Raw genomic sequence first — 16,140 nt, forward strand, 5'->3', positions numbered from 1 at the left:
TTCTTTAGCATAGTTTGGAGAGCTTACCTATAGATCCTTCGTATTTTAAGATTCCAGATTGCAAAAAAAAAAACAAAACAAAACAAACAGCTTCTATCAGAGGCATAAACTGGCAGCCTGTGAGCTAAATGTGTGTGTGTGTGTGTGTGTATGTAAGGATTTTAGGAAATTGAATTTGAATGCCTTTAGGCAGAATGGGTACCCTTCTGTTGACTACAATCCCCACTTTTCCTTATTGTCTTTCATTCAGCCAGATTCATACATTTATTTGGCTGGCCCTTGCTTTATGTGCTCTTCAGAAATTAAAAAGAGATCATTTTTCAACATTTGCTAATAGACTCTCTCTGTCACTCACTGTCTCTCTTTGTCATACACACATATGCATTTTAAATAATGTATTTATGTTTTATGCAGTAGACATTTCTTCCATCTGGATGGAACATAGGATATAGGACATAGCTTTGACTTTTATTCATATTCCAGTGATCATAACCTCTGCTCCTTAATATGTCTCTGTTAGTTACCTTTAAATTAACATTCTGTGTAAGTGAGGCATCTCAATAAACTGGTTTATGTAAATAAGCCAAAGGACAACACAGAAAGGGATTCCAAGAAAGGTATTACCCATCAAGGCAGTTCTGCCAGTGTTGGCTGAAATATAAGACTTTCCCATTCAGTTTATCTAGATGTTGAAAGTCTAGTTCCAACAAGAATAATATTTGAGATACCTGTAGCTCCCTATTTGGCATAAAAAAACCCCAATATGCCCAGTTAATTCCAATTTAAAGCATCCCTAAATCAGACCAGTATGTAAATTAGAGAAAGTTATTTTATTCCATTCTATTTCTTCCATATTAGTTCCTAGAAGCACAAAGTCTTCATTGGATCAGTTAAATTCTTTAATATCTAGAGTAACAACGCTATTCTCAAAAATACCACTATATTGTATTGAAACTCCCAAGTTCTCTTTCTCATATGGAATGAAATTTCAGAATTTTGTGAGGCCGCACAGAGTCGTCATATATGCAGTGGAGATAAGTCAAAAATGAATTTTCTATGTATAGATATGTATTTTTAGAGTAGTTGGAGCAGGGAAGGGATGTAAAAATTAGGATGACATATTGATGCCTGTGTCAGCAATCTCTCGGATTCTTCTTTCTTTCTCTTTACTGCTTTTTGCAACCCTTGCAAAAATGAGTGGAGAAATCATTTTGGAGTGAGTTTATGTGTAATGTTAAGAAAGAGGTATGGATGAATGACTAGAAGACTTGGCACTTACAGTGTATCCTAGAATAAGTGGATCCTGTCTTGCTCCATTCACTTAGAAGTTGCGTCACTGGAAGGCAGAGCATAGCTTTTGTGACATAATCTTAAAGGGGAAGGTAAAGTTAATTGGTCCTCACCTCACAGGGTTATAAGAATTAATTGTTAGGAAGGACCCATTAAACATTATAGCTAAATATAATTGGTTCTGTAAATACCTAAACAACTTAAAATGGTGAATGTGATCACTATTATACCTGAAATTAGTGCTGTGTCTGTGACTGGTCTGTACTGTGAAATATATGGAGGGCTCATGATTCCATTATGGAAACACTTTCCAATTATTGCTGTTGTGAATTATATACCTTTATGTGTTTTCATTTATATGTTTTCCTTTTCTCTTCATATATATAATTCCTAAATGAAGCATTTGCTTTTACAAATGAAATATAATCCATGTTGGTCCACTTCTCTAAAAAACACACTGTGGGTCTTGGATGCCAAAACTCCTCCTCTCTGGAAGTCTTCCAAAGATGGCAGCCAGTTGCCCCATGAAGTGTCACAAAGATTTAGGACACCCAAGTTTGCTGCTAAATGCCCAGGAAAAACTCAGAATTTTTATGTCTGAAGACTTTTGTCAGAAAAGATCTGGTGCATTTAGTTTCTCTGGTCAGAGACAGGAAATTAGTTCATTTAAATGAACTAATTAAATGATATGAATCATTTAAAACATAACAATGACAGGAATTACCATATTCACACATTCTCTTGTAACTTTTCATAAATAAACCAGATGTATTTTAGTGTTATTAAAATAACATTATAATATTAAAATACTAGCTATAATGCAGGGCCTTAAAATCGCTATTGTGAAGGCAAGTCAGTTTCCTTGAAGACTAGACTACTTTATATCTATATTTATTAACATTATTATCCCACTCTTCTCACACATATTTTTAGCTGTTAGAGGAAAATTCAACTTCAGAAGACATACGAAGAGAACTGTGTGAGAACTATCCAGACTATACCACTCATTATGCCTTCTCTTGGACAACTCTAGGGAAAAACGTTTTTAACAAATTTTGTCTATCCAATATGACCTTTTTAGAGTCTTCGCTCCATGAACTAACAAACCAGTTCTCTCAGGTGAGTGTAAATATTTTAATTTGATCAAGACCTCTTAAGCAATGAAAGGAAATGTATTGTTTCCATTCTTGTATCCACAAAGTGATTCAACTTGAGTCAGAGTTAAGTCCATAGCCCACATGGACTGGGAAATGCTGACCGAAATATGTGCTCACCCTTGGCTTGGATTCCTCACACAGAGATTCACACAATATCTAATTCTAAGTCATGTCTGCTTTCCATTTAAAGGTGCAGGATTAAAATGATTACACTGTTGAGCCAAAAATATTGCATTATGGTTGTTGTAGACACATCTTTGTAGATGGTTTTGCTATATGGTGAATGAAGATTGTTTTCTCTGAGATATTTAAGTAAGATTACTCAGGCTGTAATGTAAGTTTAATAATTTGACTATTGGAGCCATATAACCCTCAGAAATTAGAATAATGGGTTATCTTTTTAATTTTTCTCACTAACATCAAACCTACTTTGAAAAGCTGATTTTTGATGAAACAATATATCCCTCTCCTCAAAACATTGTACATTAGGGGCAAGGACTTTATACTGTAAAGTAGTAATGACCACGTCTATATGCTATTCTTAAACTACGACATGCAAAGAAGGCACCCATAGTCTACGTGTAATGAAACCCCACATACAATGAAAGATCACAAAAATACTCAGAATTTTCTTAAAATTTTATAAACAGGAATAAATGAAACATATCCACTTCTGGTATTTTCCTCTTGATTCTCTGAATTTTATTATAATTTTTGTTAAGTACAGAATGCTTGAATTACCTTTAGTAATCTGAGTTTTCTAAATGAAACAGATTAGAGACACTTATAATAACCCTAATTCAACATAGAGCACTTAAAATGCTTTCTAAACAAATTCAGCAGTCATGTAGGGTAGAATGTGTGCTTAAGAATGCATTGTTCAAAATCACATTCTCTGCATGAAAGAACTTGAATTACAGCTGAACAAAAGCCTAACTTTACCAGTATGAATGAGTTTATTAAGAAAATTACTTTGGGTTGGAATATAATGAAGAAATACTTTACTTTGAAAGTACTCACTGGATCCTATGATCCAGAGCAGGAGCAAAAGTCACAGTTTTTGTTTGCTTATGATATAAGATATTATTACATAGGTTCACTCACTATAAATCATTTATTATAACTAAAGTTCCTGATATGGCAACAGAACTTCGGAAATATTTTCTTCCATTAAGTATGTGTGTATGTGTAATTATAGTAGCAAATATATATAGATTTAAGCATTCTCAACCCAAATAATAAATAATAAAAATTTACTAAAAGATACAGAGAAGATATGTCTGTAACTCCTAAACAAGATCCTAGGGAAGAGCAAAAACATTACTCAGAAGCTAATTTCATTTTAAGAAATTAACTTTAATTTCCAAAAATGCAATTAGAATATTTTGTATAAATATACCTTTGTTAACCAAAATTTCTGGAGGTATAGGAAAAAATCCAATTATGTTTAAGGATATTAGAAATGGTTATAATTTTTCCAAGTAAAGAATGACTTCAAACTATATGACAATCAGAATTATGTGAAAATCTAAATTTTTAATGCTTTTGAAAACAATAAGCCATGTGATTAAAAATGCTGAACTCCCATTTTGCCCTGTTTGCCAATTTGTAAGATATCAAGTAATCCCAGCAACCAGAAGAAAGTATTTCAGGACATGGTCAAAATGCTGTCCTTCTTCTCACAAGTCCAAGAGCAGACGGCTGTGTGGCAGCTTCTTTCTAGTTTTCCAAATGTGTTCCAGAATGATACAACACTAAGCAGTCTACTTGATGTTCTTCAAAATGCAAACAGGTAAGAAAATGTAAGAATCAAGTGGGACAAATAAGTCTTTTTATATTTTTTAGGGTGTTAGTTAAGCAAACACTTCAGTCATCAGAGTTATCCAAGAGTATGTGAGGAAGTGAGGAGGGACACTAATCTTAACAAATCTATTTTCAGTTGTTATTGGAGACCTTCTGAAAAAGAGGTGTGTAACAGGACCAGTGGTAGATTAGAACATTGGCTCACGCTCATTCAGGACAACCAGAACTCTGCATTTAGCATTTAAACTGCCCAAGAATAAACTGTCCCATTGGGTTTTAGTTGATACCATTCAATATAAAACAACCTGTTGGTTTGAGTTTTAAACTGAGCCACCTCAATGGGGTTGGCTCCCCTCATGTGCAGCCAACCTATAAATGATCTTTCTAAACCTGCATATTGGGTTGGCTTTATTTGACATATATGACCAAAGATTTGAAGTTATTTTTGCAGGAGAAACCCCTTTAAAGGCTACTTTATAGGCTACTTATAAAAGCGTTCAGACTGTGGCCAGCATTTAGAATTTAATGGACTTGCACTTAGGTTTTGACTTGGACTCCTTTCTAGCTAATTTGGAAATGTGCATTAAAAATGACAACAACACTACATCAATAACTATCAATTATTGTGTGTCTGTTACATATCAGACACTTTACTGAGCCCCTTATATATACCACATTAAATCCTACAACTAAACTACTATTTATTTTATAAATGAGCTGACAAGAAGGTCATGAAAATTAACTATTTGATGATTATGCAACAAGGACGGTTTACACCTGGGTTTTCTAACTCCAGAATCCAGGCTGCCTCTCTAATATGTCATTAAGAGCATAATGTATTCCATCTCTAATGTCTGAGGTACCAGAAGAGAGTGTTCTCATATTCTTTGGAAAACTTCCAAGAGCTTATGTTTGTTCAAAGACCTTATAATAAGACCTTATGTTGGTACATTAACCTCATTTAATCCCACAACTATGCTTTGGAATTGAGACAACAGATAACCCCATTTTGTAGAAGAGGAAACAAATCCTTTCAAATGACCAGCCCAAGGTTCAAGAACTAGTAAGTGGCAAAGGCAGGACCTGAAGTCAAGGAATCCGAATCCAAGTCCTATGCTCTTTCCACAATAGCCAATCATAACTAAATTACAGAAGAAGCAAGATATTAAGAAGTTTGGTTCTCTAGACTGGTCCTCATTTTAGCACTTAGGGTAATTTTCACCCAGAATTTTGGCACTTCATCCTCTTGCTCTTATTTATATTCTGTCTTAACAAGCAAACAGGTAAATCAACTAAAGGAGAAGGAGGATCATTTGAATCATATAGCATAGCAATAAAAAAGAATCAAAGTAATAATCAGACCACAGTAAGACATCACTACACACTCAGTAGAATGAATAAAATTTTAAAAGATGGACAACCCCAACTGTTGGCAAACATGTAGAACAAACAGAACTCTTTGGAAAACAGTCTGATAGCTTCTAATGAAGTTAACAGTAGGCCCCTATGATGTAGCATTCTACTCTTGGGTATTTCCCCAAGAAAATGAAAATGCAGCCCACATGAAGACTGGTATGTTATGTTTACAGCAGATTTATCTGTAATAACTAAAAATTGGGGGTAAAGAACAAATATCCATAAATAGAAGTGCGAAAGAATTATAGTTTATTTATACATTGGAATCCTCTCAACAAGAAAAACAGATTACTGCATCACACAATAATGTGAATAAATATTATGAATATTATGCTGGCAAAAAAATCCAGACACCCCCCAAAAAAAGAACCTACTGGATATATAGATATTATTCAATTTATATGAAGTTCTCAAATTGATAAAATTAATTTATACTGTTAGAAATTAGAACAGTGGATCCCGGGACAACTGGTGGGAGCATGAGGAAACTTTCTGGGGATTATTGAAGTGCTTTGTATCTTATTAGCATGGTGGCTACATGAGTATATACATTTGTTAAAACTCACTGAATTATCACCTAAAATAGGTGCATATTATTGTGTGTGAATCTTACCTCAATGAAATTTGGTTAAGAAACAACAAATAAAAAACAAAAATCCCACTAAATAATATTCCATAGGAGGTAGAAGATCCAAAAAATACTTTAGGGTTAAAAATAAATAAAATATTTTAGGCATCATTTTAGTGAAGTAAGTTATATAGGATGGGCATTTTACTGTGGTTATTTTAATTATCTTAAAATTTAAAATAAAATTATTGCATATTATAGCATTATGCAATAGAGCATCTATCTGGTCATGATTACAAATGTTGTAAACCTGTCTACATAATAATGAAAAAGAACACAGAAATAGCTAAAAGAAATGGCTTCAAATTATTTTAAAGTAAATGACATTTGGGGTACCTGGATGGCTCAGGTCATGATCTCAGTGTTGTGAGATCGAACCCTGTGTAGGGCCCCACGCTGGAGCCGGCTTGGGATTCTCTCTCCCTCTCCCTCTGCTCCTCCCCTCCCCCAGAAAAAAAAAAGGTAAATGACATTTGACTTTAAACAACTCTTTTTTTTTTTTTTAAAGATTTTATTTATTTATTTGACAGAGAGAGACAACAGCGAGAGAGGGAACACAAGCAGGGGGAGTGGGAGAGAGAGAAGCAGGCTTCCCGTGGAGCAGAGCCCAATGTGGGGCTCGATCCCAGGGCCCTGGGATCATGACCTGAGCTGAAGGCAGACACTTAATGACTGAGCCACCTAGGCACCCCTAAACAACTGTTTTTTTTAAGTGGTCAATATTTAATTTAGTTATTATTGCTAATTTATACACCTGTTCTTTCTAATATGGTAGCCCTTGGCTATCTAATATGGCTTTCTAATATGATAATTGCATGTGGATTTTGACTAAAATTCTGAATTTTTAACTTTATTTAAATTGTAAACACTGATATTTGGTTCAGTTAATGGTAAACCTTTTTGTATGTTTGAAACAATGTTAGTATATGAACCTACTTTTTCATCTGTCATTATAATGAAATCTAAATGCAGATTAAATATTTTCTTTAAAAAATTTATTTTTTTTAGAGAGAGAGTAAGCATGCATGCAAGCAGGGGTAGGGGCAGAGAGAGAGGGAGAGAGATCCTCAAGCAGACTCCCCACTGAGCTCAGAGCCTGACCGAGGGCTGGATCCCAGGACCCTGAGATCATGACCTGAACCGAAATCAAGAATCAGCTGCTTAACTGACTGAGGCACCCACACTCCCTGAGATTAAATATTTTCAATGAAAATTTAGCATTTGAGTTGAGAGGCTCCATAAATTAAAATTCATGGTGAATTTTGAAAACTTAGAACAATAAAAATCTTTAAATATTTCATTAACAATTTTTATATTGATTAGCTATTGAAGTGATATTTTGGATGTATTGGATTCAGTAGAATATTTTATTAAAATTAATTTCATCTGTTTCTTTTAACTTTTTTAACATGACTACTATAAAATTTAAATATGTGGCTTGCATTATATTTCTGTTGGAGAGCCCTTTTTAAACCATTTTTTAAAGATAAATATTTATTATTGTTATTAAACTGATAGTGTCATTAAGAGCCATAATTTCCTCACATCAATTACTGTATACCAAATTAGGGTCTCATTGGTTTATCTTACCCTTGTTGATCAAGTATTAGGGGATAAATGAACCCAACAAAAACTTTAGTCATTTCCTTCAAAACTTTTTGTATTATTGAGTTATACATCATTATTAACCCATCACCAAAGCCAGATTATATAATGTTAATCTCATGACAGAAATTAGCAAAAATGAAAAATCTCAAAAAATTCAAGAAGTACATATGGAAAAAATATATGTGATTGTCACCATTTATGAGAAAGCTGTGCTGAAATACGAATCATGAAAACTCTTTTATAAAATTATCTTTACTTATAGGGTGACTTTTTTTGCATAACTTCCATTTTTATATGATAAAGAGCAGGGAAAAAATCTATGAAATAAAATAAAAATATTTTGATCAATAAATGTTTCAAAGGATTTCAGGGAGTATGAGGGCCAGGTGTCATTATTTTTAAGTTAAACATTTTGTTAGAAGAAGATGAATTAAGTCTACTGACATTTTATTAATGATATTCATAACAATAATGTTGACAGCTTTAATGATATTGCCAATTGTTCAGTCTTTGAAGGTGTTACTGTGAGACAGCAGATCAGGTGACTCAGGCAGAGGGCCAGCTTGGGAGAAGGCTGGCAGAAATCTATAACCTGAGACCGTCTATCTGGTCTCCATGGTCACCAGGATTCAGAAGCACCCCAAAGTCTGAGAACCAGGAGATTCTTAGGGCAAATATAAATATGCCTGAGGTATCCACTGTTATGTATATAGAGCAGAGATGAGAAAAATATAGCTGTGCCTCTATGGCCAAACACAATAACGAGTTAACAATGCCCGTGGGCTCTGTGCAGAAATGTTCTGCCCTCCTCCTGCCCAGCAATGTCGGGCAAAGTTTCTGTGCCAGAGGCAAGATGTATAATGGAAAGAACATAAACTTTGAAATTAGACAAAATCAGCTGTACTTACGAATAGCTGGGTAACCTTGTCTACGTTATGTAATTTTTTGAGTTTTAGCTTTCTGGTTGTAAAACAAGGCAAATAAAGTAGACTCTATGGAATTATTAGAGGACTAAATCAAATTACATACATGTTTATATACACGTATACACATATCTACATGTGTACCTCACTATACTAGAAACTAGGAGATACTCAAAATTTATTTTTCCAAATACAGCTTTTATTCATAGCTAGGGAACTGAAATTAAAATGACCTTAATCTAAATATTAAAAATTTCAAAAATGTTATAGAAAACCATGAAAGTATGTGCACATACTATATCTATTGCTGGAGTGAGCCTTTAGATGACTAGGGTACATAGGGAAAAACTGTTAGCTAATTTGTACAATTAACCCTATAATGGCAGATTGTTAATGAAGCCTATTGTTCTAGTTACTACTCATGTAAATTAAAGCATTGTCCTTGATTATTGATATAAATCACAGTATTTGAGGAATTCAGATGTACAATGACAACTTTTTTTAACGTACTAATGACAATACAATGTACTTAAGAAACAGTTGTTTCTTAAGAAACAAATTCCTTTTTGAAAATGTGGAATGAACTCACATATAAGTGAATTTGCTGATTGGCCTTCCCCAGTACAGATGCCCATCTTATTTGTAACATAAAAATTCTAGAGAGATAATGCCAGTTAGTCTCGATATTAATTTTGAGCTACCCCTGGAGTAGTGCCTATTGGACACTTAGAGAATAGAAAGCAGTCTTTAATTAGGGCAAGCTCCATTTCTTTTTCAAAAACATTACCACTTGTTTAGCAAAGGATAAATTTTAATCAAATGCATAAATAATTTTTATTCCTGAAATGGGGTCCTTTCTCTCTGGACTTGATTTTTAATGAAAATAATTTCCAGTATTTAATCTTTACCTTAAAAAAGAAAAAAAGACACCTTTTCATCGGACATTGCTATTCCTAACCACTTATTTTTAAGTCTTAACAGAAACAACTGATGTGAACTTTACTCCTTTACTTTTAGGCTGTTGAGTTCCCAAGTCTTTAGAATCCAGGAAACGTTTTAAAGTGCTCTGTCTGGTTCAACATTTTGGGAGGATTTTGTGCATGAACAGACAAACAAGTAATTAAACAACAAAAGCAGCATCTTGTCTCTTATGCTATAAGAATAATTTTCTATACTGTAGCCATTTTCTCCTTGAATTAACCTTTTGTTTTTGTCGTCAAACCCTGAAATGCGATCTGGTTTAATTGTTTTTCGACTCGTTAGTGCGCTGCAGGTGGTGCAGAAGGTTTATCCACGTGTCACAACTAACGAAGGTTTCAAAACTCTCCATAAATCTGTTAAACATCTGCTGTACACTCTGGACTCCCCAGCTCAAGGTATTGTACTTCCATCTTACTATATTCAATTATGTGACATGAAGCCTGTTAGAAATACAAAACAGAGTGCAACCAAAGTAATCATTTATAGATGATATTATTCTTAGGTAGACAAATATGCCTCGACTAAATCTGGATCTCTGGCTAATCAAAGAAAGGGAGAAATGGCCGAAAAAGAGGCTGTGACTTTCTAGAATTTTTATATTTAGGTGAAAATTCTCTCTCTTAGCTTGTAAAACTATGTTTATACTTGGTATATAAAATAAATATCAGGACCAAGCCTCAATAAATAGATTTCTACCACTTTTTGGAACAAAAGCCTACACAGTAAAAAGCAGTATTTTCACCCTCATTTTCAAATTTTGGCTTTTTAAGCAGGATGAATCTTTCATTGGTAAAAACATATCCCTCAAATAGCCATCTTGAAAGTACATGACGAACATCAGTGTGTGAATAGATTGGTATAAATCTGCTGTCATTCCTAGTAAGGTAAGCTATAGCATGTTGTTAGCAAGTCATGTAATGTCACCTTTGCATATATAAAATAGCATTATATACCACATACATGGAAATACACAGATCTATACACACAGACACATATAGACAAAAATTTAGGGCTGTAAAGAATAAATCTCTACTTTCAAGTACCAAGTAAAATGTTTGGTTAGCATTTACCTCTTCTGAATGGGTTTAGAGTTATGTTTTCTCAGCTGAGTTTGTCAGCTTTCAAATATGTGGATTTTACCCTTAGATTACAAATTAAGTATCCTGAGAGCATCAGGTCACAAGCTGATTATACTCTTGCTCATTAAACTGTTAGTTTTCTTATGGATAGCAAGTTTGGATAGGCTTTGGAGAATTCTCATTGGATGGTCTAACTTACCATTGGAAACCAATTTCTGTTAGGCTGGAGCATTTTTTATATCTACAATTACAGAATTGATTACTAGCTTGCAAGATTGATTGTAGTTAAATTTAATGGTCTTGACAAACACCAGAAAAAAATGCTTGCTTTTTAAAAAAAAAAGTCCAGGTCAGAAAACTAGACTGTATACTAACAAACACTAGTTATTTCCTCTGTATTTTTTTATTTGCATTTTGAAGACTTGAGAACTTCGAGTTTCTTCCTACCATTCTTTTTCTTTTCATCTTCAGACTCACACCTTATAATTATATAAAGTAAAGGGATAAAGTTAAAAAAATTCTTACAAAGGACAAAAGCCCATCAGTGGTCTGCTTAGAAGCCAGAGAAGTAAGCAGCACTTCTAATTGAGGCATCAAAACACTTTTTCTGGTGAACAGTACAGCTCAGTTTTCAATATTTAGGAATGGCCATGTCTCATGTCTGTGCATATGCTAATGATTTTCACATGTATTAAAACATGTCTTTGGATGGTCAGGTTGACCAGGAAATACATTCAAAGAAATGTGTTGCTGTTTATAAAATTTGAGGTGCTTACAATCGTTTTTTTTTAATTTCTTACACTTGTAACTTCATCGATTTGAAGATTAATACAGTAGCATTAAAGTCAATTCCTGAAAGTCATTAGCTCCAAATCCCTACCTGCTCGAGCAGAAATTTTGTGGTCTTTGAAAAAGTCTTCTAGGTATTTCTCGGAATTCTTCAGGGAACTTAAACTTGTCATTAAAGGCTGAACCAGTGACCCTAGCTCAGCAGTGCAGGGGTCTCTAGCCCCAGGAACAGATATCTGCCATGTTGCCAAGGCCACCTGCTGCTTAGTCTTCATGGCTTATAGCAGTATTTGTGAAACCAGCACACTTCTCCTTTAAGTGTGTACTCAGTTAAGGGGGAGTGGGGTGGTGTCTCATTGCCTGGGCTCTCTCTAATGTATGACAGGGTTCAGATAGCTTTGAAAGTCTCATACCACTCTTTCAAAGAAGGAAAATAAGAGGTAATACTTTCTGTGTCAATTCTAAGGGCTTTACTATCTTAAATCACTTTCTTCATGAAAATAAGTCTGTGAGATAGAATTATTTTATTTTACGGACAAAGAAGCTGAGGCATTATTTTATTTTACGGACAAAGAAGCTGAGGTGCTTTGCCTATGTTAGCCACCCAGCAAGTGACCGAACTGAGATTAGAACCTGGATCTGTCTGTCCCCAAAGCCAGTAGCCTTGAACTCTTTGCCAGATGGCCTTTTATTTACTTTCTGGGACATATACATACCTGATTTCAAGATATTTCATGTGGTTATGCAAGTACCTGCCATCATCAGACCTCAGAATGGCTCCCACTTTCAGCCACTGTAGAGTTTGACCCATCATGACAGATTCCTTCCCACATAAGTTTTCCTACAACCATCCCCCCATTCCTCTCTGTGCTCTGACTACAAACCTTTCCGATCCCCTGTCTGTCTGAGATTCAACACACTTTAAAATTTCCTTAGGAAACTCCTCAGCAACCATGATAATATGGAGATTCTAATAAACAAGAAGAAGATTGTCTCCTAATTTCCTGTCTTAGGGATCTAATTCTCAGCTCTGCCCCAGTGAAGATCCCTGCCTCAGTTAATATGCTTTAGTATTTCCATTTATAAACACGGAGTTTTGAGAACAGAGATTATCTTTGTGACTCATTGAAGTTTGTTCTTTTGCAAAGTAGTAAATTATATGAAATTACTTCTTTAAATGGAAAGCCGTCCTTACTGATGAAGAGGTTATCTGTGTACTAGGTTTCTTTCTATGTCAATGGGTGCCATTTTTAAATATGCCTAATCCTACAAATAAAAAAGAAGTAATATCTATTTAGTACATTATTCCTTCCAAGGTATTTTATAGTCCAGAGGGAAAAGTGGTCAGGGGGAAAGGTCCTTACTCAATGTCATCTATCATTGATATGTACAAAATTAATTTCTGTTAGTTACTCATTTTAATAGCTTAATGAGGAAGACAAACCTCATAACCATATAGTATACAAATGCCAATAAACTTGCTCAGCATTACATAAGAATTCAAATTGAGCAAGATTTGGTCTTGGAAAAATGGTTTATATACTTTTACATTGCAAATGCATAAATCTCAACAGAGCTGTATCCTTGATTCTTCTATATGTGCATGCCAACAGACAATAGGTATTACCATTATTAATTGGGTTTATTTATTCTGGGTATCTTCATTCTTGGTTCTTTAACTCACTGCTGCATTGCTATCTTTAGAGTAATAAAATTCAGCTGCACCTTGAGTGGAGCACAGGAAAACTCCACTCTGCTGAACAGGAAAACTGAAAAAGCCCCTGTGCCAGGTACTAGGAATGGTACAAACATTACTCATACAACTCTGATACAGAGGTGGACGAGGAGGTCTTTCATTTAGTGATAGTCTTTTTTACACACATACTAATTTCAATAAACTCATTGATCAGCACCAGAAAAGTATGGATGATTGCATAGTTTTGCAATAGGACCTTTATGGAAAGCCTTTAGAACACACTAACTAGGGACAATGGGAGAACTATTAACACCAGTAATAAAATAGCCTATTGAAAGAAATTGGATCAGTGTTAAAAATACCAGCACTGAAATATACTGGATTATAAGGAATAAGTAGTGTCTCAAGAGAAGCCTGCAAGAATTGATCCCATTTCCCTAAGGGGCTAAATGAAAGCTTTGGATTTATTTTTATTTATGCAGTAGCCATTAAAAGTACTCTCATGTTCAATTTTTCATGTGAATACTGTTGCACACTTATTCTTTTATGATACAATGTTATGTGGCAAGGTGAATCAGCAACCTATTTAACTTGGAGGGGCAATTCACAGTGTTGAATTAGACCTTCCCATATGGTTTCCATTAGTTAGCGATTGCCTTCCACACTTTGAACCTTCGTATTATTTGAGACCACTCAGAACGGTTCTGTTAATATGAGCCAATTTGCATTCACAGCTGCATTCATTTGAAATCAGTGGCTGCTTTTTGAAAGATGGAAAATATAGATTAGTGATAGCAGATGTTTCCAAAGGCTACATTCTTGACAACTGAAGGCAAAAAAATCCAGTGACCTGTAAGACTGAAATTGGGCCTCATTTGTTTAACAAATCACGTGGTAGACAATCTGCATTATAGTATTCAAGAGTCACCTGTGCATACGGGTCTTAGGATAAAATAATGTTTTGACAGAGAAAGAATTTCTTAGAAATGCATGTGCTTGACCATTGGGGTTATTCTGATTAGCAGGCATCTATTACCTATAAATATCTTGAATGTTTCCAACAAAAAGAGCATAGATATGTTTTGTAAAATCCTTTGGAGAAAAATTCTGCAGATTTTTCTGCATTTTCTTCCCATTTATTTAGCTGTGATGATTTTTGCTAAGAAAAATAAATCCTTGAAGCAAACATGTTTATTAAACGCTTACTTACATAAATGTCATTTCTGTAGGTGGCCCTGATAATGTGACGCATGTGTGGCGTGAGGAAGATGGGCAGTTACTCTCCCCAAGCAGCCTGGCTGCACAGTAAGTCTTTCTTTGTTGGTCTGCTGGGGTTTTTTCTAAACTAATAGGTAACTTGTCTGAGTAAGCAATCAACACAATTTATAAACATAATTCTTTTATCAATTTGTAAGACTTTGAAATAGAAAAATCCACTATTGACTGACCAAGAAATGGACATAGCTGAAATGTAGTAAAGTTGAAACTTATTTTTTCAGATTATCCAGTGACACTTTTGGAGAATGCAGCATGAGCATCTCTTTTTCAGTTGTAACATTGTATATAACTAGATCCAGTGTGTCCTGTCTCCACAGAGACCTTATGTCTCTGAGGAAAATCTAGGGGGAGGTCCAATTTCCAACTTGTTTAAGGTCTTTCATTATGAAAGTTGTATAAGCATCTAATTTTTCACATTATGATTTATTTTGGTTTTTAAAAATCACAGTATCTCTTAAGCCAGTCAAGGTAATACAAAATTTGTTTGCTTCCACAGCATTCACGTAGGTAAAACTGTTTATAGATAATTTAATTTTGGACTCTTATGGGGCATGTAAATATGTTGTCCCCGAAACAGGCAGTGGAAATGACAGCAGCAGCGTTGGCTTCTAAAGACCATTAATGTAAGCAGTGCTCTGAAGTAACTGTAATAATCATAGTAGGGAATGCATGCAGGCGCCCGCAGAAGCTGATTGAAGTAAATTCCTATAGGCAAATTTAGAGACTAGATGGCCTGTTATGTAGACATTGTTTTGGCCTGATAAATTATACTGTTGCAATTTTTTGACTCTAGTCCCAAAGGATACATTTCTGCTCTAATGAAATTTGTACAAATAAAATGAAATACAGGACTTATTTTTAGCCATTTTTATTTTTTTTCTGAACTAGGATCTATGCAGTTGTTTATAAACTTTCTATTATTTAATGAGAAGTTCTTGAACTCTGGATAAATTCTAGGCAAATTCCTTCCATAAACAGCCACCTCCTATGTCTGCTTCTACCTTTCTCCTCCCCTAAGGTGGCTGAACCAGGTGCTCTTTCCAGGGCAGTCAAGCAACCTTGGACAATTTTCCCCTAGCTAGGATGCCATGTTCCAAAAAATCAGGTCTTATAGACCATCAAAAATACTTAAAAAAAAAAAGACCTTTGTATTGAGACAAGTGTATGCTTATTGTTGAAACCAGGTACCTTTACCAGAGCCTTGAGGCATCCATAGCATTGATAATACTAGCACTTCAGACACAAATTCCACAAACAATGTAGTTGCTGGCAGCCAGCTGACAGTTTATTAGGAAGAATTCAATACTTTTAAGATGGTTCTTGTTGAGATTGATGAAATTAAGGGATTTCTTATATTTAGACTTCCTTTCCATTCCCATTTTAAAATAACCACAGAACGGCAATATCTGGCATAAGATAAAAGATTTTTTTGGTCCAGAATTTTCTAAAGAAGACTGCTTAAAAATATTTTTCCCTCATTGCTCTTCTCTCT

The 16,140-nt window shown here is 34.5% G+C and overlaps 1 protein-coding gene across 1 annotated transcript in view; it reads left to right on the forward strand.

The window, feature by feature from the left end:
* The window catches only part of ABCA12 (ATP binding cassette subfamily A member 12), a 168,528-nt gene that overhangs the window by 67,722 nt on the left and 84,666 nt on the right, over positions 1 to 16,140 (forward strand). The window contains exons 6-9 of the mRNA XM_035008338.1: positions 2,224 to 2,409; positions 4,061 to 4,239; positions 10,089 to 10,201; positions 14,600 to 14,675. Of these exons, the coding sequence (XP_034864229.1) occupies positions 2,224 to 2,409; positions 4,061 to 4,239; positions 10,089 to 10,201; positions 14,600 to 14,675 (554 nt within the window). The remainder of the gene's footprint in view (positions 1 to 2,223; positions 2,410 to 4,060; positions 4,240 to 10,088; positions 10,202 to 14,599; positions 14,676 to 16,140) is intronic.

The sequence above is a fragment of the Mirounga leonina genome, unplaced genomic scaffold (assembly GCF_011800145.1).
Source record: "Mirounga leonina isolate KUSES-001 unplaced genomic scaffold, KU_Mleo_1.0 Mir_151, whole genome shotgun sequence".
NCBI lineage: Eukaryota > Metazoa > Chordata > Mammalia > Carnivora > Phocidae > Mirounga > Mirounga leonina.